Here is a 23,266-nt window from a genome sequence, read left to right on the forward strand (position 1 = left end):
GACTCCGTTTCGTCATCCATTACACTGAGAGGATCCTACTTTTCTGATTCTTTTAACAAGACTTCCACCAAATAGATGGCTTCCTGCAAAACTGATTAACTTCATATACATTCTCCTAGTTGTATGATTTGAACACTAGTATTTTAAGTTAATACACTGCAATATTTTCAAAAATACAAAAAAGGTTGCTATATTGCATAAAATTAACCTACTGCTGGTGCTCCTAATTAAGTTCTTTGGTTTATGCATAGTTTAATTATTACCTTAGCTGGCTAGCAAACAAATTGGTCAAACTGATCTTATATCAAGAATTCTTGAATCATACTAAAAATCATAAATTACTTCAAAAATGATTAATTGACTTGTAAATAATAAATAAATAAATAAAAAGAAAAATTCTGAGCGGAGTGGATGATCAGGAAACGGGCTCAAGATAAAGCGTGAACGTCCTTCTCAGAGCTCCCTGGAGAACATAACATTCTATTCAGGATGGGGAGTCTCACCCTCACTCAAGTTCATCTGCGTACGCTACGCTAGTAAACTAAATGGTATGTGACCAACGGACAAATTGGTGTCGTTAATATGATGAGATTCCACAAATAGTAATTAAGATGCAGCTGCAGTTCGGAGAGTTAGAGATAGTTATGGCCTTATGAGTCGGTTCCCTTATTAATTACGCTGCAATCTGTGCCTCTGGCTTGTTAGCACAAACAGGAGAAAAGGGATCACAAGCCAATTCTATTTTTTAGATAAGGCTAGCTACTACTCATTAACTACCAACTTTCAACATTGGTTAGTATTTGTGTGTGTGAGAGGGAGAGAATACTATGGGGATGGATGGGTCGGGAAGGTTGCTATTAAATGCTCTGCTCCTCGATGTGGGTTTTGGTAGTCGAGGGTTTTTAATGCACCCAGAGCAACTCTCTTCTTTTATGTCCTTAAATTAGATCCAAGAAATTCCCATTTCTTCCCACCACTTCTCCTCTCTCACATCTCTTTCTTCTTCATTTTCACTGCTAGCTACTTCTTTCGAATAAAACAAGTTCATCATTCATATCATTTTAACCCAAAAGAGTTGCTGCGGAGTGGCAGAAGGTTTTAGCACAGCATGTTTTGATGGTTGAAATAGGCACTGCGATGTTGGCTCGGTTCACTCGGACAACATTAAAACCTACTCTTCTCAAGCACAAAAAATGAGCTTTAGATAATCTCGCGTGGCTTCATGTGCTTTGATTGAGCCGTGCCAATATCCTAGTGCCTTTTCATTTCTCCTAACAGAGTTAAAAGGCAAACCCTTGTCACTGTAACGGTCAGAACAGTTCCCTTTCCAAAACTGGCAAGCAACGCGATTGTAAGGTATATTGCCCTGCTGCCGGCACCCTTTTCTCTTTTTCCTTTCAAGCGTTCCTACAATTTTTTTCTTTCATCCTAATAAAACAAAAGAATATTATATATATATATATATAGTTCTGTGCTTTTCCCTGACCAATTAGGTATATCCCGATTAGTTGTTCATCTAAATCTTAAACAGTTGAGAATATTAATTGAAGGCAGTAAGGAAGTGTTTTACCCTGCTTGATGCTTAAATGCTAATTGATTTGAGCTTTATTGCCTCACAGGCAAAGTTCATTATCCGAAAGCATGGTGACATTTGTTCAAAAAACAAACTTCAATTAAACCTAAGAGCTGTTTTTGATTGATGATGAGTACATATATATATATATATATATAATGACATTTTTGATATAAATAAATGGACGAAAAAAGTCACAAAATTTTTGTATTTAATTTTGTACTAAACATTTTCATTGCTCCCCACGCAGTCTGCAGGGACATGTCATAACACTACTCCCAACCTCCCAATATAGATTTATTATTTTGGTTATTAATTTACTTGGATAAATGCTTGTGATATTAGTAATTGATTAAATAGTACTTAAATGGATGAAAACGTATTCCAATCTCTTTAAAAATAAAGGAAAACAGACAAATAATTCTACAGTTTGAGTTTGAATTATAAAGTTAAGAAGAGAGGAGTCAGTTGAGGAGAGTTAATGAGAGAAGTGGGGACCGTTGGCCAATCTTTAATAAGAAGAGTAAATTAGATAGGTGGTGAAGAAGAAGAGAATCTGCATGACATTTATTTACGAGGAAGGCCTGCTATGAGTTTGGCAGTCAGACAAAGATTCCCTCATTCATTACTGCCGTGCGTGCATGGCGATCGATCTAGCAATTGGTATATGAATTAACAGGATTCAATGTGTTTCTTCTTGGTATATGTATACGTACACTCCTTTGTGTGATTTTGCCATCCCTTTCAAAAATTTAATTTTCATGTATGCATGCCACTATGTACAAAGTTATTTATCTCTCTGTTTGTCCCCCTTAATTTGTTACTCTCACAGGGATGACCCTACGTACAGTTCTTTGCTGTCTGATAAGTTTTCCCTTGCTGTCAACCAGATTCTTGTTAGTATATGATCATCTGCCAGTCTGGTAAAATTATATTTGAGAATGATTTTTCTGGTTTCGGCTAGCATTCGATGATTGCTATAACATGCAATGCGTTGCTTAAGGACTAGCAGATTTGATTATATTCCAAATAAAAAAGAGAAAATTAGTAGCCTTACTCGTGAATTTCGTTGCATGTACAAATTGTTTCGACTTTAGAAATGAAGAGATATTCGGGAAAGTTTTAGAAATTTTACCGACAACTGATGATCATGTTATATATTGGTATAGGATATGGGAAGATCAGGAAGAGAAGAATTTCGGTATTCACCACTATTTGTCTATTTCACACACGGAAAATGGCCCCATTGGAAATTAAAGGGCCTTTCGCTGGTTCAATTTAGGGTGCGCAAATGTCAATTACTTGATCAATGAACTTTTCTGCCATTGGCCTATAGTAACATGGTAAATTTGCCCATCCCACAAGGTAACTAATCACAAATATATTAGCAATTACCAAGAGCCAACTATGTTGACTACAAATCCATTCCACTTAATTAATTTTCCATGCCCACCGTTGGCGAATCACGACACTGATCAAAAAGCAATCTCCTTTATTAATTTGTCAACCTCCATGGCTAGATATTAATAATTGCTTCCCTAATCACCACATAACCAGCACATAGACACACGGGCCAGGGGGCATATCTATACAATTACGTCATCTTTGCTTAGAAAAATTAATCATTCATATTTTGAAAAAAAAAAAAAAGGAAAAGAAATATGTAGATAAACCCAAACTTGTGTACTTCTTCAACGAGTACTTCCATGAATTACCTGTGTCAAATCTGGACTTTCAAAATCTTTTACCAATTGTTATGCCAATTTTGAACTTTGAAGTTAGATAGCTAGGACTCATGTTTTTCCTATCGCAAGCATTCAACGGAATACGTTAAACATATAATACATGCGTCAAATGGACAGTTAACCAATACTTTTCAACATGTATGACCAAAAAACGTGTGTCACGTGTTATTGTTCAAAGAGTAATGACATTTAAGAAAATATATATGTAAATTAATGTATTATTTGTTATTTAATGAAAATCATAGATTAAATGTAAAATGTTTTTCCTTAAATAATATTTATAGACGTCCATTAGCAAGACCTTAATTTATTCATATTTGATATAATTTATTTCATTATTTATTTTCGTCAGCCATTAGGCTATTGTTCATAAGTCATAAATCGATGTTTTTCACGCAATACATATAAAATTTTACCAAACACTCTTTATGATTAATTAATAATATAGATCATGGATCATAATACATACATAATTACATAATAAACTTCTTTGATTTGCGCACTTATTAAAAATAATAAATTTCCCAACAATTTAATTTTATTACTTTTTCTACTTATATAGACACTCAAATATTTATTGATTAAATCTGACGATTTATATATTCACATTATGTAAAATATTTAAATTTGTATATTCATGTCATATTTTATATAATTACGTAATAATTCATATTGATAAAAAAATATAAAATATATTTTTTGATTTTATTAAACTCATAAATAATCATTATTAAAATTTTAAATTATGTTATTTTCGTTTTTTTTTTTTTTTCATATCGTATTCGAATTATTTCATCATATCATGTTATAAATTATCAAATCCCCTTTTATTATCCTCTGGAGACCGAAAGTGTAACTGGCTCAAACAGAGAAATTAATGCCATCATTTAATTCTAATAATTAATGATGGTATGAAAGATGGTTCCTTACTCCATTAATTTCAATGCCAAACTTAAAATAAAAAACTGGACATTTCTAGAAAAATTAAAATATGGAATGCGTGACACAACTAATTGCTTGGCACACCAAACAAGCCCTCTTGCGTAATGGCTTCGGTGGCAGCCTATTAGATCATGACTTACCTTGTCTCTCTCCTTAAGGAGGAAAAGACTTGGATGAAATAGCAAGGTTCCAAGTTCATCCCATCATTTTTATTTATTTATTTATATATTTGATTGAGCCTTGTAAACCATGGAATCTACAAATATTAACAGAGTTAACTCAGACCTAAGTATATTTAAGATCAGTTTTAGTATTGTGTTTGGAGGCTTAAATATATATATATATATATATAGATATACAAGTAGATTGCCAAATGTGTAACCCTAAATGGGTTTTTAAGCTAATGATCCATTCAAATTGATTTTGAAGATATTATAGAGTAATTTTCACTTTAATAAATTAAATATAGTTTTTCAACCCAATTTAGGTTGAAACTATTATTTATATTTGACGAACAAACCTCATCAAATGTATGGTTAGACTATTTCGTTATGTCATTTCTACGCGCAAAGACGCCGCCAAAGTGTTATGATATTGGCAATAGGGGCACATGCATCCTTTACCAAAACCAAAAAAGAAACTAATTTTATTTTAATTTGAAAAAGAGAAAAATTTTTTATGATCAGTTTTTAACTTAAAATGAATTTCATAATAAATTAAAAGATTTAACTTAAATATAAAATTATAAAAAATTAAATATTTATTAGATATTAGACAATATCATTTTAACATGTTTCATAACATGTAAATGAAAATAAAAAAAAAAATTTATTACATGATAAATTTAAAAAAATAATAAAATAAAATCTAAAATTTGATATTATATTAAATATTTAATTTAAAATTAATTAATAATAAATAAAAAAATTTAAATTAAATATAAAATTATAAAAAATTAAATATTTATTAAATATAAAATAATACCATTTTAATGTTTCGTATGCACTAATAAAAGACGTAAGAATTCAAAATTTGAAAAGCATATCGTACAAAGTGCACGGATTTCTTCTTTATCTTCTTCTGTATTAATGGAAATCCCAGGAATATTACGTGTTGTTTTGGATAAATAAAAGCAACGAATATAAGAATCAAACCCCCTCTAAAAAAAATGAATAGTTCAAAAGCGGACTTTGTTGAGAGTTGAGAACAAAGAATTCTATTTTGAAAAGTAACCCCATAGATTTTATAAATGTGTTTCTCTTTCTAGATGTAATTAGACGTCATTTGTATTGGATTTTGGTTACAACAGCCCGACCTCTTGAAGTATTTGGTATTCGGTGGCAACACTAGTCAGTAAATAAAAAATTAAGCATGGTACTGTTAAAAAAAGTGCATGGAGGACTATCTAATCTAGATCAGCTTGGGTCGCACGTTTCTTCAATTGGTTATACATACATATATACATATATATAGACACAATAAATCACCGGCTTAGATGCGTTCCATTCGCTGCTTACGCGAAATTTCCGCGCTTAGAATCATTCGTAGTAACTTGCTGTAATAAATGGAATCACATTTGTCATGAAACTCCATAGTCCACAAATTTCCTGTAATAATGAGACCAGGTTTATACTCGATTATTATTCACATTTGGTGCTTATTCTCCAAATATGAAAAAGTTAATTCAATTATAGACACCTTTTCTCTTTTTTCTCCACCACGAAAAAAATGATGTGGTGCCACCCTAACCCTGTCTCTCTTTATATATACCCACGCTCAATCCTGAAGAGTGATAATATTACTAATACTTTCAAAACTCTCATCTAGCAGTTTAAAGACTTTGCTTTTTAGTTTTTACTATTTTTTGTGTCGATCAGTTGCCATGGGTTCCAGCACTAGGACCTTCCAGGCCATTGTGGGTGCGCCTGGGGTGAGAGGAAAGAAGGTCACGGCTCTGTCGAAAGATAGTTTGACTGCTTTCATTCAGTCAATCATTTCAACCAAACATGAATTCAGAGAACCCTTTTACGTGCTCGATTTGGGTGTTGTCATAACCCTCTTTGAAAAGTGGGCCCGTAACCTTCCCATGGCACAGCCTTTCTACGCCGTCAAGTGCAACCCCAACCCAGCTTTCCTTGGGGCACTGGCTGCCCTTGGCTCGGGCTTCGACTGCGCAAGCAAGGCCGAGATTGAATCCGTTTTGTCTCTTGGTGTTTCACCTGGCAGGATCATTTTTGCTAACCCATGCAAAGCAGAGTCCCACATCAAGTACGCTGCAACAGTTGGCGTTAACCTAGCAACTTTCGACTCTAAAGAGGAACTTGAAAAGATTAAGAAGTGGCACCCTAAATGTGCCTTATTGATCCGAGTCAAAGCCCCGGATGATGGCGGCGCAAGATGCCCTTTAGGTCCCAAATACGGTGCACTCCCCGAGGAAGTCACCCCTCTTCTCCAGGCCGCTCAAGCTGCACGGCTCACCGTCACAGGTGTCTCGTTCCACATTGGAAGCGGAGCCATGCAGTTTCGAGCCTATCGAGCAGCCATAGCAGTAGCTAAAACTGTATTTGAGACGGCTGCTAGACTTGGTATGCCCAAAATGCGTGTGCTAAACATCGGTGGAGGGTTCACAGCCGGCCCACAATTCGGTGAAGCAGCGTCTACGGTGAAAGCTGCTCTCCAAGCTTACTTTCCAAACGAGCCAGGCTTAACAGTAATTGCCGAGCCTGGTCGGTTTTTTGCGGAGTCAGCTTTCACACTAGCCACCAACATTATAGGAAAGCGCGTTAGAGGTGATCTAAGAGAATATTGGATCAATGATGGGATCTACGGCTCCATGAACTGTATTCTCTACGATCATGCCGTTGTCACGTGCATGCCTCTCGCAGAATCATCCAATCGTGGCAACTCAACGTGCAAAGGAGCGAGAAGCTACGATTCCACCGTGTTTGGACCCACGTGTGATGCGCTTGACACTGTGCTGAAGGGTTATCCGCTGCCTGAGCTACAGGTGAATGACTGGCTGGTGTTCCCCAACATGGGGGCTTATACGGCGGCTGCTGGGTCCAATTTCAATGGGTTCAACACGTCAGCCATTTTGACTTACCTTGCTTATTCCAATCCAAATTGATCAGTGAGACCTTTTGGGTGGTGGATGGGCTGTTTCGTGTTTGACATTCTGATTCTTGGTCTGTGCTTGTTGTGAATTACAATATGTTATATATTATCATTATTCGTTCCTGCGTGAGATTTGTATCCTCGCTTTGGAATAGGATCCTGCAACCAAATAAAATAGATGCCTGATGCTAAATTGCCAAACAGACAGAATCTTCTACTCATATTCTCTTTTTTCTTCCCCTTCTCTCAAAGTTACACTTCAACCAGCACTTTCTTTTTGTCACTTGTTTTATTATTATCCATTCTTGATCAAAGTAATCCTCCATGGTATTATAAAAGTCTAATGACAAAAGTTTAATGTAATTAGTCAACACTAAGGAATCTCTTTTGTAAGAAGAAATATTTGCTACAAACAACTAAATGGGTTCAATGTGTCGAACGTTTCAAGCTCCAAGCTCGCGCGATTTCAAGATATGGAGATAGACTCTTTCACATCCCAAATTAGCCTAACACAAAAAACGATGCATGGGCACTCTAGACTACGGGGTTTGGCTGCCCAATACGTTGCAAAATAAAAGGACACAGTAAGTATCTGAAGAAAGGCTAAAAAAAGAACAACAGAAAGGTTTAAGGCAAGAGTATGGATGTTATTACTCAATGGTTCTAATCTTTTCCTTTTATGTACATAACTGTGGGGAACTCTCTATTTATAGTTGAGCCCCCTTTAAATTTAGTGCTTAAGATGCATTCCTAAACTCTAAAGATTACCTAGTTAAATCCATTGATTCTAAGAGATAAGATACAATCCCTGATTCTAGAGGATTTGGTGCTGCTGTACAATTTTTGACTTGCTGAAATTATGCTAAGCACTGGGCCTTCTAAAAGCGCCCAAATCTGATCCTCCTAAGACTGTATTCAAGCTTGCTTGCATTTGGGCCCGACCATACGCTCGCTCCTCAATCATTAGTGCTCTTACTTGGACCCAACTAGGTGCTCGCGCATCATGCACTAGTGCCCACCCCTAGGCCTGATTCAATCTTATTAAATCTAAACACCTTTCCTAAGCCTCTGAAGTCTTGAAAATTGCCCACACCATTATTTTGGGTTGGTTCCCCATAACCTAGACCTTCAGTACACCTCAAGGCCCGATCTCTTTGGTTGTCAAACTCTATCCCGCTAGAACTTGAACTATCACTCGACTTGAAGAGAACCCCTAGGCATAGACCAACTTACGAACTGTGACATTATCCCACACTTATTTCAGCAACGCCTTCATTGCTAAGGGGATGATGCGCTCACCTTGAACGACAATTCCAACTCCTGCCTTGCGATCCAGTTTTATAACATTTTAGTCTCATACCCGAACATGTACTCTACTAGCTTTTGTTGCTCTCGATCTGAAGTTTTTCAATACTCTGCTGTAATAATCCTTTTTGCTTGCACTATTAACGCCTCTTACATTTTCTTTGAGTTACCCGTTGTACACTCTTATGTGAAGAATCTGGTTGCACTGTAAAACTCATGCCGTGGCATTCCACTGTCGCTAGTTTCCCCTCAATAGTCTCAATTAGCACTTGACTGCTCTTTTTTAGTTTTCTTCTGGTGCTGTTTACCCTTGTCACTCTTACTTTCGGATAGCTTCTTTACCTGTTTGATGGTTAAAAGTTTTGGGCACTCCCTAACTAGATATGGACTGGCACAAAAATAGTAACTTAATAACCTCTTGCCCCTACTGGTAATTCTATCGATCTTGAAAATTCTAGGCTTTCCCATATCCCTTTCTTCCTTTAAGGAACAAACATCAGTGTCTCACCCACTTTGGCCTTTTTTCTTCAACTTTATAAACTTGGTGCATTTATCCTGAGTTAGTGATTTTACAGCAACTCTGGTCTAACTCAACTACTGCATGCCTCTTCGTTATAGCTTTGCCTTTACCCATGGCTTTACTCCATCAATGAAATACTTAGGCACCTTCACTCTCAGTCCGAATCTCGTACCAACAATTATGGTAGCTCATAATACAATGTGGTCCACCTTAAGCCTAGCTAGCTCTTCTATCAAGGTTGTCGCCATGGACTTCAACGCCTTATTATGCTGCATGAGCTTTTTCATTGCCTTATTTGATGATCCTTTAATGTCTCCAAATTGATCCATTGTCTAAAAAAAAAACCTTCTCTCACTTATTTATAGGTGGGTACTCTTTGAGCACCTTATTTTGGCCTCATATCTAGTTTTCCTTAGCCATGCCACAAACAAAATACATAAACTGTTAGACTACAAATGCACAAACCAAAAGTTTATCTCAACTCTAGTAGGCATTCAAGCAATTCAATTCTGGTTTTAACCAACCACTACACCAGTCTATTAGCATAACACACCAGCATAACAAACACTATTGGGCATTAGTCTGCACACTGGTTTAGCACACCAACCTCTAGCTCAGGCACCAGTCTGTACACTTTCACACTTGCACAGCATGCATAGTACACCCACAACATGCAGTATGAGCACTTATCCTGCACTTTAGCACACTCGCACCCAACACACCAAAAATGTTTCACTAGTACACGAGCACGATAGGCCTTTTAGGATGCTCGCACCACGCCGTAAACCACCTACAACACACAATATAATGTTTGTACACATAGTAAGATGCGTGCACAACTCATCACAATGTTCGCACACCACACTAAGATGCTTGTACGTAAGTCCCCCAACTTGCATTGATGCCAACTTTGGCTCCCCAACTAACTCTGGCTTTCACAGTAACTCTAGCTCTTTTTGTCACAAAAAAAGATCTATTGCACACTCCAAACCAAGGTTCTGGTCATCATCTCTGGTCTAATCTAGGCTCCGATACCCCTTGGTATTTGGTTCTACCACCTACACCTAGCTCCACTGAACCAGGCAATGATACCACTTGGTATCAGACTTTGTGGCTTACTTCTAGCTCTTTCGAATTAGGCGTTGATACCGGTCAAGACTTAAGCTTCTAGGCTCGTGTAGCTCCAAGACAGAATGATGGACTCTTCTGTAATTCAGATCAACTTAACATAAGAAACAGTACATGAACACTTTAAACTACAGGGTTTAGCCGTCTAATATGCTGTAAAACAAATGAACACAGTAAGTGTCTGAAGAAATACTAACAAAAAAACAACAGAAAGGTTTAAGATAAGAGTAAGAATGTTATTATTTAATGGTTATGGTCTCTTTTTTTGTGTACATGAAAGTGAAGGACTCCCTATTTATAGTTAAGCCCATTTACATTTAATGCCTGAAATATATTCCTAAACTCTAGAAATTATATTAGTTAAATACCTTAAATTTAGAATATGAGATATAATCCCTGATTCTAGGGGATTTGTGATACTGTAAATCTTTGACTTACTGAAATCATGCTTAGCATCGGCCCTTTTGAAAGCCTTCAAATCTGATATTTCTAAGACTGTGTTCAGGTGTGCCCACACTTGGGCTCGACCATGCACCACACCTCGATAATTAGTACTCCTGCCTAGGTTGACTAGGTGCCCACACATTGCGCACCAGAGCCGACCCCTAGGCCTGGCTCAATTTTGTCGAACTTGAACACCTTCTATAAGTTTCTAGAGTCTTGATCATTACCTGCATCATTGTTCTGGGCTAGTTTCTCACTACCTAGACCTTCAGTGCACCTCAAGGCCTAGTCCCTTTGGCTATCAGATTCTGTCTCATTAAAACTTGAACTATCACTTGACTTAAAGAAAACATTTAGGTCAAATTATTTTTTTTAATTAAGAAAAGGGATTCAAATAAACTTTTTAATTGATGCATTAATTTTTATAATCACTACATTTTCTCACACAAATGAGAAACAGATCAAATTAAAATAAGCTCTTACCCCCCCCCTCCCAAAAAAAAAAAAAAAAACATAAGTGCTTGGCTCTCTTAGTTTATGTTTGTATGAATAAAGGAGGAACGATGTCGTGTAATCTAAATACGTAATGAGCAATGAACACGCGACAACTACAAAAAACCCAGTAAACCTCCTCAACAAAAGTTAAAAAAAAAAAATCCTCGAGCAAGGCCCAGACTACTAGTCTTTTACTTTGGGTTGATTCGACATTGCATGTATAATTGTGTGTGCTCTATTGGTCCATTTTATCCAAACATAATGGGCCTCAAGCTCTGAGTCGTCTAATTCGTCTTTAAATTACATGAATAAATGAGTGGCTTTTAAGGCATCATGTGGGCAACCGGCCATCAATTTGCGTTGAGGATCCAACCAAGACAGCAGTGAAAAGTCGGTCTCTGTCCATTGAACCCCCGAGCATTCTCATCGCGTCGCCCATGGAAACTCTCGGCTCTCCTGCTGCTGCTGCTGCTATCGTCTCCTCTTCTTTCTCCTTCTTCTCTCCTAAACGAAAAGATTCTCGGGCAAGAATCATCCGCTTTCCCATCCCTTCCAAAAGTATTTGTTTTACCTTTTAATTTCAACTCTCCGATCTCTTTTTTTTTTTTTTAATTTCCTCGGCTGTAATTACCGTTTTTTACACCTATTTTCTTCTGTTTTATTTTAATTATCAGAGAACAATAATGATTCCGATCTCCAATCTGATCCTAACAACGCAAGCATCGTCCCTCTCTTCGGCAATCAAACTCTCTCCAAGGTAAAAAAACAAAGTTTTTTTTTATTGTTTTTCAATTTTTAGGACGAAATGGTGAATCGGGTTTTGTTGTGGGGGTTTTTTGGGGAATTCAATTTAGGATGCAGCTATGGGGTTGGTTCTGAGCGCGGCGTCTTTAAGAGGTTGGACTACAGGGTCGGGCATGGAAGGTCCATCTGTGCCCGCTGGAACCGAGGACCAATCCAATACAGAGAAAGTCTCCACCTTTCCATGGTCTCTCTTCACCAAGTCGCCCCGTAGACGGATGCGGGTGGCCTTCACTTGCAATGTTTGCGGCCAACGAACCACTCGTGCCATCAATCCCCACGCTTACACCGACGGCACGGTATTCGTTCAGGTAACCTGTCTAATCTAAGACAACTCAATTTGAACGTCAAGGTGGAATTTTGAATTTTTTTCCCTTTATTTGCATATTGTGATTTTTGAGTTGTTAAGTTATTTGGTGGTGGTGGGTGCAGTGTTGTGGATGCAATGTTTTTCACAAGCTGGTGGATAATTTGAATCTGTTTCATGAGATGAAATGCTATGTGAACCCCAGCTTCAATTATAAAAGGGATCGCCAATGGGACGTTGGATTCAAGTTTTTCGATGAGGAAGATGATGATGGTAATGGCAATGTGTTTCCTATATGAAGTGATCGATTGATGGTCTCATACAGTGTACATTTCTTTGCTTATATTGAGATACTGATTTGAATCATGTTTGTATATAGCTTTACATGTCTTAGCGTAATTAATAAGTTGTAGGGTTCTTTTCAGCTAAACATTGTAATTCTCACATTGATTACTGGGTATTTATAATGAAAAACATGGAAACAATGCTTAGCATAATAATGATAGTATTGAATGTTCTTCAGCTCAGTGTTGTTCTGTTGAGGGATATTAATCAATGCACTTTTATGCCTTATTCTGAAGGATGGCAACATGTTCTAAGCTTCTTTGTCTTAAATTTTTGTATATGTTATAAGCTTTTTATTTTAGACTTTGCTCTCATTAAGTGACAGTGTTTTCAACTCTCTATGGGATGTAGTAATGACCCCATCAAATCTTCAGGTGCAAATTATCTAGAAAAAGGATTAGCTTAATTTTAGAATTTGGGCTTTTTTTAAGGTAGCTATATTTTAGGAAGGAAACTCTTAAAAAGTTTGTACTTGTTAATTGCAAATGTCTATTACTATTGCAACACAAAATAAGGGTTGGCTAAAATAGTAATGATGATGCGGTGACAATGCTCCTAGAGAAACTAGTGTTGGCATCTGATTGAGTTAGGTACTGGATATACCATTTGTTTGGGGGGGGGGGGGGGGGTGGGTGTTAGGGAATTTGATGTGTGTTGCTTTGGTTATAGGTTAATTATAATGTAATCCACAGATGGTTATTAGAATGCTTTTCTTTAGGTATTTTTATTTACCTCATCAAAAGCAATGGTTTCATATTAGTGCCAACTTCTATTTTAGATGCTTTTTGGAATTGGGCTTTGAGGTCCCATTCCAATATTTCCCAATGGCTCTTTGCTTGTCTCACTGTGCCAATAGACTGTTAAATCTCATCATCTTACGATTTAGCTGCATGTCTCTCTTTTAGGATATTTTAACACTTATCGGAATTCCAAGCATATGTACTAGATTGAATTTAGTTGATGCTTGGTTAGTGAATGCGTTTTGGCTCCTGCAAAGCATCATCTACTCCAAAATGTTCATGGTTCTATGATCAAGTTATATAAGATTTAGTAGGCATCCCGCTGGTCATAAGACCATATATTGAATGATTATTTACATTCTACCTGATGTGCTAAGAGAAGCTTTTTGCTCAAAGTTTTCAAGTTAGATTTGCATGCTATTAAAACCTAGACTAGAAATGACTAGAAATGGTTAAGGGGAGGATGAAATCATAACTTTGTAAGAGTGCAGATACCCACCTCTCTACAAGAAATTGGCAACATTTCAACTCAGAAAGAGAGGTGGATCTCTCGAGCACCATGGACCTTTCCCCGGGTTTTGGGCGGAAGCTAGCTATTGTCAGTCGTATATATATGAAATGGTCGTCCAACCATACCATCAATCCTATTCGTTAGAAATGGACTTATAAGGTGAAACTTGGAAACAAGTCCTTGAATTTTAGCTTTGGATTTCTTCTGTAAGAAGACGAATTTATAAACCGATTGGGCTTGTGATATATTCAGACCCAATATTGGTCTCAACCTTTTCAAAGCTTTAGAGTGGAAATTCAGAGTTTCAAATTGGAATATTGAGATTTTCAAAAGTTTAGACAGATTAGAATATTCAAAAAAAAAAATTTGGCTGCAATTGGCCATCTAGGTAGATATCATTATATTTTCAATGTTACCTTCGATGGTATCTGTATTTTGTGGTGACTTTACTCTCAAGTGGTCGTTCTATCGCAACACGCAAAAATCTTGTTGTTGTAATGGGTCTGTGCGATATGCATCACATTTGGGGTTTGCCGGGGAGTGGCAAAAATATCACCCCTCGACGGCCCCCTGCACCACTTGTTTGTAACTGGTAAGGTTGAACAACAAGATAGATTGTTTTTCTCCTCCTGATTGAACTAATCGACAGTTTATAGTAATAACGCTGCCATAACAAGAATCTATTTAGATTCTGGTTTCTGTACGTTTGGTTAAAGTGTTATTCTCCTTCAAAATTTGCCTTATATTGAGGTTAGAGACCCACTCAACACTTATATTTCCTTTAACTGTTTGCTTCAAGAAAAAACAGGATCTAAATGTGAAACTAACTACATTTGAGGAAATTACATTTCTGAGAAAGAAGAATTGTAAAAATCTGTAGGTTGCATTAGCTGGTTCTTAATGCTACAGCAATCCTCTTCTATTAATTTGGCGTTTTTTCCCTCATCTTCTATTCTCTACCTCACATCAGAGGGGCTATGCCACGTTGTGGGATAGTATCCGACCGGCCAGTCATATGAATCCTCATCAGATAACCCATTTCGCCACCCATTCACCCAACCATCCTTATGATCACATGTCCTTCCTCAAACTCAAACCACACAAATCAAACCTTATCATAGTATTAAAAGCCAACCACTCTCTCTCTTTTCCCTTTGATTTCCCTCACTGCGACTCAGAACACATATCTATTCAAGAAGCCCTGCACAATGGCCACTGTCACTTCCGCAGCTCTTGCTATCCCATCTTTCACTAGCCTCAAGGCTGGTGCAACCGCAGCTAAAGTTAGTGCCACAGCCAAGGTTGCAACCTCTGCAGTCCCAAGGGTCAGCATCAAGGCCTCTCTCAAAGATTTGGGTGTTGCTGTGGCCGCAACTGCTGCAAGCGCAATTCTTGCCAGCAATGCCTTGGCCATTGAAGTCAAGCTTGGTGGTGATGATGGGTCTTTGGCTTTTGTTCCCAGCGAATTCAGCGTAAGTTCTGGAGAAAAGATTGTCTTTAAGAATAATGCCGGCTTCCCACACAATGTTGTCTTCGATGAGGACGAAATTCCAGGCGGTGTCGACGCCTCGAAAATCTCTATGTCTGATGAAGACCTACTCAATGCCCCAGGAGAAATTTACGCTGTTACCTTGACTGAGAAAGGAAGTTACAGTTTCTACTGCTCTCCTCACCAGGGTGCTGGTATGGTTGGAAAAGTGACCGTTAACTAAGTTATTTGGAACAGTTCGTGTACCTGCCATCTCGTACATGTCTTCTAATTTTTGAGTAGTAGAGTTTGAGTAATGGGAATGAGAAAATGTATGAGGTAAACATGAAAAAGTGTGATGCTTTTATATCTTAATATCTTTCATTTGCTTTGAATGTGTAGATTTGGTTGCAGCCTGACTTTAAGTTTTCATTTAATTTGATGTTAATTTTCCTTGAGAAAGACAATCTCAATAATCTCACCCTCAACAAGTTGTTTTAGCTTTGGCACCCCAAAAGAAAGAGAAAAGAAAAACAGAGATAATAGGCATTTGGAAGTGCCATGGGATCAGTAGAAGAATAAATTATTTGGAACAAATTAGCAACTACGTAAGAAGTGTGGCCTTTTAAAAGAGTATTAAAAGTTTTACCATATAAAATAAAATAAAACAAAACATTCACTCATTAGACCTATGAGAGGGACATTAGACCTTGCATTTAAAAAGGAAAAAGTCAATCACCTCCGTAGTTGAAGCTTTTGACACTTTTGTGATAAATTTGGAAAAGAACATGAACAAGAATATCTTTGTATTTGCTTATGCCCCCAATTCTTGCAATTCTCCGGCAGATAGCGGGAGAGCTTCATTTAATGCCAAGATAACATGCTTGTCTCTCTTTAGCTACTAATAAAAACTGACTATAATAAAAAGTTCAGGGATATTTCCAATTGTAATGATACAATAAAGCATTAATACTATCGTAATGAATGAGCCCCTTCCAAAAAACGAAAAAAAATTCATAATTGATGTGCTTTTAGAACGAGGTACTAGCATTCAGTGTGTCTCTTGCAGATATAGCTGAAATAAGGCTCCTGGCTTTCTGCAGCACCGAATAGGCTCTATGATATATACCAAGTCAAATGTGTTGAAAGCTACAGCTTGCAAAGCTATAAAAAACCACTTCAACTTGAGCAGCTCTACTTCAACATTTCTGGTAGTTACTGATAAGTATGTATATAAGAACTATTGAAAGATTTTTTTAGAGTAATATAAAGGGTTTGAAACACACGTTCCTTGCTAGGCTTCCATATAGTTGCAGTTGCCAACTCTCTGACTTGAAATTGGAGGGACGGCCCTTATCATGAGACTTTGAACAAACGCTATCATCTACATAAAATTTCTCTATTAGTAACTGCACCCACAAACAAAGAAAGAAACCCAAATTTGCAAGTTGAATGCACAGTTGTGCTCTGATGATTTTGTTAGAAAACATTATCTAACAATCTAATACTATTGTAGGTTTCGTTGAATCATGGAAAAATACAATAGTTTGGTTGACTGGGCCGATCATTATCTGTATAGCTGGCAGCCCAAGCATTCATGAATGGCATCTGTGCACACCCTTGATTACAACTGCCCTAAAGCAGATAAAATGGACTGCAGGGCTGCAATTTACAACTCCAAGAGGACGGAAATATGATAAAAAATATTGCTCCCATCACATGTGTATAGTCTACTACATAGATGAAAAGAATACCCATGATTATATAATAAGGTGCTTACCGAGGCAAACCCTACGCACATAATACTGAAACCAGGGAAATAAAATGGAGCTCTTTCAGACAGGAACAAAGCTGGAAGGATGAGTTAACTATGTCAGTCTTAATTTAGAATGAGCCTAAGGTTGAACTAACTTAAGTTTCAGTTAACCTGTCAGAGGAGAGAAAACCAAGGGAGAAGCTACATTGGCAAAGGAACCTATGCCTGAAATGAACCCTTGAGCCTTCCCCTGAAAAAAGGTCAAAAGGCAATAGCCATTAGTCTGTTTTAACAAACGCAGAAACAAAACCAAAGGAACTAGTCAAAATAGGTGGATAACACTTAAGAAGGGAACTATCTGCCGAAAAAGATACATATCAAATATTTGGTAAGCAAATTTCAGTTATATCAGCTTTCTGCCTCTCTCATCTGCAATTATACTCTCAAGTAACTTTTCTCAGACTTATGTTTGATGTGCCTAATGGTATACAGTTTGTCTGGAACCTAGTTATAAGCTCCACTTCAGTTGCTCTATGGTAAAGGAAAAAGCCTCTATTTATTTAATGAAAGCAAGATTTATCTTCACAAGACTTAATATAAAATGCTGCCAAAAGAAGCTCATCTACCAAAGAATACCTGCTCACAGGGTCCAACTTGTTTAGATACAATGCTCCTTATCTGGATATTTAAATTAAAAAAAAAAAAAACTGGTCACTAAATATGCTTGAAGATATGGTGAAAATTTTGCAACCTTAAATGAAGTAACAAGCTTACACATGGCTGTGAAAAAACATAGAATAAGGAGAACATTGCTGCTGCATAAGGCACCTACCATAGTACAAAAGTATTGGCCATAGTAAGATAAAACATAAACTAGTTGAAGCAAAAGGACGGTTAATCATATTCGAAATCGAAGGAAAATAAATTTTTTAATGTCAGTTAAGTTGCGATAATTACCCAGACGGACCATGCAACGCTATAAAAGATCATCTGCATTCAAGCCCATCAATAATTAAATAAAGATTTAGGACACAATAATCATATGCTCAATAAAAATCTGACAAATATTAATGGAACTGACATGTATGGGCTCTAAATTAAATAGAGTGAACATGTAGCTTACATGTGCACAGTTAAAGAAAAGCCCTATTGAGAGCAATCTCTCCTCTCCAAGAGCAGGAGCTAGTATGGGCATTAGAAGCAGCTGTAAGATGGTTCTCAGTGTCAGATCAACAGGAAAATTGCAAATAAATGAAAGAAGAACCAAATGACAAAAAAAGAAAGAACAAAAATGTCATGCCTGTGATATAGTCCCTGCAACTCCAGTAATGACCATCAAGTCAGCAAACTGATCTTTGTTGAAGTGAAACCTGGCCTTCAAATAGTACTGCACAGGAAAGTTTAACTGGTTCATATTCTCCATTGGAGTCGAATTCGCTTATCTAAAATTCTTTATGATAGAAATCAAAATATTTTGCAAGAACAAAACTTATTTTCTTGTTTATTAAGATTATAATAGTTGAAATGGTAATACCGGTCAAGTTCATCAAATTTTACTAATTTAGTACTATTGAAACTTATTAAACAAAAAAAAAAATTGAAACAAATGGATTGATAGATAGATTTCTAAGTGACAACTTTTGAATCCAAACTTACTGCCACAGTTAATTTTTCAAGCAGAACCAAAGGGTTTTCTCCAGTTCATATGGAATTAGAAAAGTACCAGTAATGAAGCATGGAGGCCCACATCCGCAAGATTGCTGAAAAATGAAACAATTGCCGCTTGCGAAAATGTCAAGCTGCACACCATTGCCATTCATTTAAGAACATTAGGTACTCCATCAAATAAAAATCAAACAATAAGAGCATGAAGTATAAGGCTTGATGCCAACTAAAACCCTTTATCAGTTCAAAAAACAGAGGCATGATAAAAGAGATGAGAAGGTACTAGGCGTCGAAGGAAATTTCAGAGACCTGCTCTTCAACAAGGCAAGCATATCCACTATTGAAGGCATAGTTTTAAACATCTGCATTTTCTTGTCTGACTCGTCCGGATTAACAATACCATCAAGTTTTCCTTTAGAGATGATTGGGGTAGAAAGATTATCAGTTATGATGGAATCCGGAAGGAAAATCCTCATATAAACTGCTGACAGTATCGCCATTGCCGTCGCAACCTAGTAAAGGAAATAATTAAATTCAGTTCATTGGAAAGAACTTACATTAGACTTTAGAGAGGAGGAGAGAAAAGTGAAACCTGGAAAGCGGAGGCTGTTGAGAGGAAACGAGTAGACAGAGTTCCGCAGACAAAGGCACAGGACCCAATGCCAGAAAGGATCCCAAAAGCTGATGCTCGTCGCCCTTCCGGAACATTGTCTGCCTGAACAAAACTCAAAATTCAGACGCTGAAAACATTAGATAGCAGGCAGAGGAATCATGGTTCATGGAGGGAATTGTGAAACGACCGTTAATTAACTTTGTTTGAACAAACAGACATAAGAAATTATGGGCTGAGGGGCTGATCAATAAGATGGGCCCAAATGGAAATCCCATGTCCATTATACTCGGATAAGAAACAACGTCAGCCGGACATGGAACTAGCCCAAAACTTAGCTGAGCCCACAGTACATGGGCAGTCCCTCTTGGGCTAAATGGCAACCTTAGCAGGCCCATTCATAGAGGAAAAGAGAGGATTACCACGTAAGCAAGAGCGAGACAATGGACGCTTCCTTCACAAAACATGGCAGTGAGAATCTTGAGTACGTAGTAGGCATAAAAGAGGCTCCTCTTTCTGCTGTAAGCCAATATAGCTGCCAAAATAAAAATACGTCATTGCCACAATCAACCACTCATGAACAAGTGCAGTTTGCAAACATCATAAAATCAAGCTTTTATTTAGCCCACATATTTTCTTTTCCCCCTTACAACTTGGGATCTGACTAATTGCAATGTAAAAATTATGTTTGAGCCAAACTGACAGGGATCCTGCACCATGAGGTAGGCCCTGACATACAACTGATGGTGAAATCCCAAAAAAAAAAAAAAAAATTCTTATCAACTAATATAAAATTGATCATATAGTTAATATATTTCTTATTCGATGATGAATTTTAATTTATGATAATGCTTTATTACCACTCCTTCCTGTTTCCTTTTTTTTTTTTTTCTTTAATAGATGTTGATTCCACGTAAAGGCAAGTGCGCAATTTCCTTTATAGTTTTAATATCCCAGCATTTTCGAACAAGTGCTACATTGCCTTCTGTCGTTTTCAATTGTTAATACTAATTGATGAATATACCAGTGTTAAACTACTGTTCCAATCTCCCTCAAAATTGATTTTAGCTGAAAAAAACTTGCATAAAGTTTTATAGATGAAGTTTATAAAGTTTCATATTAAAAATGAATAAATAAAAACTAAAATCAAAAATCAAAAATCGATAAATTTAAAGATTTTATTACATAAATCAACCGTACAAAAATTTAAAATTTTTTTTATAAATTTTGATATATTTATTAAATAGATATTTTAATAAAAATATTAATAAAATTTTTATCATTACATAAATATCAATCAAATTTAAATTATAAATAATATTTTTATATATTATTAACTTTCACATTAAATTTTATCAATTTATCAATTTTAATTTTTATTAAAATTTTTCTTTACTTATTTTTAATAAAAGAGTTTACAAACTTTACTTATAAAATTTCATATAAATTTTGTTCGATTTCAGCTTGCCCAAACTAGGAGAATTTGTACTAGTATTTTATGAAAACAAAATATAGCTTTGCAATTTACATACCTAAAGGAATTATGGTGAGAGTCATGGGGACTGTAAGCAAAGCCTTCCTTCCATACTTGTCGGAGAGATTACCAACAAGAGGCATCATCACAAGTGATCCCAGCCCAATAATCTGCATAAATCGTATGTTCCTTTATGTATATATGGGCAATTTCAGAACATTAATCGCGTTTTTTAATGTAAATACAAGTAATTTAATTTTAGTTCAAATATCAGATCAATAAAATAAAAGGTGAAAAATGAATGAATCAAAACGCTGCTTTTGTACGTTAGCCCAAAATCAGATAAGTACGTTCATTGATGACAAGCGTAAACTAGCATATGCAATTTTCAATTGTTGGGTTTTGATTTAGAGTGCAGAAATGCTAAAGTTGTGTAGGACTAGGAATCAATTAAAAGATGTTTAATCAAGTGACAAAAAGATTCTGTTAATGCTGTAGTAGTAGCTAAATTGCCATAAAAGGCAGGGAATATCAAGTCAAGTGACAGCGAAGAGTAGCGCTTGTTGAAATCGTGAAACAAATTGCTAGTGAGCATTCAACTTTTTCAGGACAAAGAGCTAACAGACATGGTAACATCTACCTTGACTGGAATCGTCATGAACGTTGCGAAATTATAGAGAAAGAATGTGACAAAGATGGCTCAAAAGCGGTAACCTTTCCATCTCTCTCTCTCTCTCTCTCTCTCTCTCTCTCTCTCTCTCTCTCTCTCTCTCTCTCTCAAGCATCTAAGCAAGACAACAGAAAAGGAAGCTCAGAAGAAAAAGCTTCATCTCTGAAGGTACGAGAAAAGCTAAAGAAAGTATTTTTGGAACTCGGAGATATTTGGCACCTCACTTGGAACTCTCGCAATTAGTAAGCGGCCATTGGTGCATGTCAATTTCACTGCTGTAATAATTATAGAGTAACAACAAAAAGACTGAAATTAAGAATCACGGCCAAGCAGCAGGCCTTGAACGCCATTGACACAGGCAACCGACTCAAAAACGAGCCTCTGGCCCACTAAAGGTTAGCCTTGCCATATAATGTTAAACCAAAAAGGTTAAAAGATTTTTCTCTGTTAAAGTGAAAATTCCGACCAGAGGGAATGAGTGGAAAAATTAAGTACGAGAAGGCGGATGGAGCTTTTGCTATTTGTCCATATACTTGAGTTGGAGCCAAAAATGCTAAAAAAGGTGTTCCCTTGAAATTAAGGAGAAATTTCGTTAAGTGAGTGAGACAAACAGAACTTGACTTTTTGCGATTGTCATATGCTCCAAGGATGAAGTTCCTGCTTCCTGATGATTAACAGTTTGTTAGATTGCACATTCCAATATTCTAGACATTTCCAATTAACATTAACCAAAACCGTCAATTGGTGTCTATAATTAAGGACACCCTTGAAGCATAATATTGTGGTAATTATATGACAAACTAGGACCCTACATGCATCTTAAAACATTTTTGGTTTTGGATAACTTGGCAGAGAAAAGTTCGAACATATGCCAGAAGACGTAAAACTTAAAAATGACATTACCGCTTGTTGAAATCCGGAGATGTAAATGGCAAGAGAACATTCATCTCTTCCAGGACAAAGGGCAGCCATTGTAACATCCGTGATGGCCGGAATCACCATAAATGTGGCGAAGTTGTGGAGGAAGATTGTCATGAAGAGGTGGCTCAGCCCTGAAAGCTTCTCCATTGCTCTCTTTCTCTCTTCACTTGTGTCTCAAACTAAAAGCAGATAAGAGAAATACCTAAAGAATAAAACTAAAGCTACCTCTGTCAATCTACAAGCAAACACTTTCAAAGCAAACAAGTGGTCAAGGACGTTAGTTTAAAAAACAAGTGAAGTGTAAGCTCTGTTGGTGCCTTTTTATATCACTGTCTTCTCGTATGTCCATTTAACTATTTGTAGAGGTTATCGACTTGAAGAAATGACAGACAAATCACAACAAACTCGATGTCAAGGGGGCTGCGGGGTCCAGTGTAAATTGATTGGTCTTCTTGATGCCAAAATGAAGAGGCAATATCACAGGCTGTAGCTTTAACAACTCTTCTTTTTTCCTTCTTTTTCACTGCCTAAATTTGAAGAAAGAAGCTGAAGACAATTGTGGAAGAATTAATGCGTAGCTTGCATGACCTTGCAAAGAGTAAGACAGACCACCGAAGATAAAAATAATAATAAAAACCTTCAAATAATTGTCCCTTTGGAATCGTGCACCCTCTGATTACGCTTCGAATTATAAGCGTGCAAGCTTGAGTTTTGCTCTTTCAATAGGATTAC

At 36.7% G+C, this 23,266-nt stretch overlaps 3 protein-coding genes and 1 pseudogene across 4 annotated transcripts; 3 read left to right on the forward strand and 1 right to left on the reverse strand.

Moving 5' to 3' along the window:
- Nucleotides 1-5,856: 5,856 nt before the first annotated feature.
- On the forward strand, nucleotides 5,857-7,497 carry LOC111315269 (ornithine decarboxylase-like). Its single transcript, XM_022916872.2, has one exon. It carries the CDS (start codon nucleotides 6,143-6,145, stop codon nucleotides 7,385-7,387), a length of 1,245 nt encoding a protein of 414 aa, XP_022772607.2. The 5' UTR covers nucleotides 5,857-6,142; the 3' UTR covers nucleotides 7,388-7,497.
- A 4,089-nt stretch (nucleotides 7,498-11,586) lies between these two features.
- Nucleotides 11,587-12,896, forward strand: LOC111314771 (uncharacterized). The gene is made up of 4 exons (XM_022916390.2): nucleotides 11,587-11,824; nucleotides 11,941-12,023; nucleotides 12,121-12,378; nucleotides 12,500-12,896. Exons 1-4 carry the CDS (start codon nucleotides 11,704-11,706, stop codon nucleotides 12,671-12,673), a joined length of 636 nt encoding a protein of 211 aa, XP_022772125.1. The 5' UTR covers nucleotides 11,587-11,703; the 3' UTR covers nucleotides 12,674-12,896.
- A 2,190-nt stretch (nucleotides 12,897-15,086) lies between these two features.
- Nucleotides 15,087-15,833, forward strand: LOC111314772 (plastocyanin pseudogene; annotated as a pseudogene).
- Nucleotides 15,834-16,356: 523 nt separating this feature from the next.
- Nucleotides 16,357-22,818, reverse strand: LOC111314774 (uncharacterized). Of its 2 annotated transcripts, none has more exons than XM_022916392.2 (14): nucleotides 22,517-22,818; nucleotides 21,002-21,113; nucleotides 19,892-20,004; nucleotides 19,452-19,574; nucleotides 19,169-19,371; nucleotides 18,918-18,993; nucleotides 18,495-18,581; nucleotides 18,318-18,398; nucleotides 18,152-18,184; nucleotides 17,969-18,022; nucleotides 17,831-17,872; nucleotides 17,366-17,444; nucleotides 17,219-17,289; nucleotides 16,357-16,822 (listed from the first exon to the last, which is right to left on the reverse strand). In XM_022916392.2, exons 1-14 carry the CDS (start codon nucleotides 22,679-22,681, stop codon nucleotides 16,733-16,735), a joined length of 1,329 nt encoding a protein of 442 aa, XP_022772127.2. In that variant the 5' UTR covers nucleotides 22,682-22,818; the 3' UTR covers nucleotides 16,357-16,732. The 2 variants fall into 2 exon arrangements, with proteins under 2 accessions (XP_022772127.2, XP_022772128.2); XM_022916393.2 differs by lacking the exon at nucleotides 22,517-22,818 and adding an exon at nucleotides 21,584-21,704.
- Nucleotides 22,819-23,266: the final 448 nt, after the last annotated feature.

The sequence above is a fragment of the Durio zibethinus genome, chromosome 20 (assembly GCF_047325235.1).
Source record: "Durio zibethinus cultivar Kanyao isolate XHJ-2024 chromosome 20, ASM4732523v1, whole genome shotgun sequence".
Taxonomy (NCBI): Eukaryota; Viridiplantae; Streptophyta; class Magnoliopsida; order Malvales; family Malvaceae; genus Durio; species Durio zibethinus.

Coding starts and splice junctions, on each gene's coding strand:
- LOC111315269 (XM_022916872.2), top strand. CDS start 6,143: ATGGGTTCCAGCACTAGGACCTTCCAGGCCATTGTGGGTGCGCCTGGG.
- LOC111314771 (XM_022916390.2), top strand. CDS start 11,704: ATGGAAACTCTCGGCTCTCCTGCTGCTGCTGCTGCTATCGTCTCCTCT. Junction 12,024..12,120: donor GCAATCAAACTCTCTCCAAG/GTAAAAAAACAA, acceptor AATTCAATTTAG/GATGCAGCTATGGGGTTGGT. Junction 12,379..12,499: donor ACGGCACGGTATTCGTTCAG/GTAACCTGTCTA, acceptor TGGTGGGTGCAG/TGTTGTGGATGCAATGTTTT.
- LOC111314774 (XM_022916392.2), bottom strand. CDS start 22,681: ATGGAGAAGCTTTCAGGGCTGAGCCACCTCTTCATGACAATCTTCCTC. Junction 19,575..19,891: donor GTCTCGCTCTTGCTTACGTG/GTAATCCTCTCT, acceptor AGTTTTGTTCAG/GCAGACAATGTTCCGGAAGG. Junction 18,185..18,317: donor TTTTCTTTAACTGTGCACAT/GTAAGCTACATG, acceptor GCTTGAATGCAG/ATGATCTTTTATAGCGTTGC.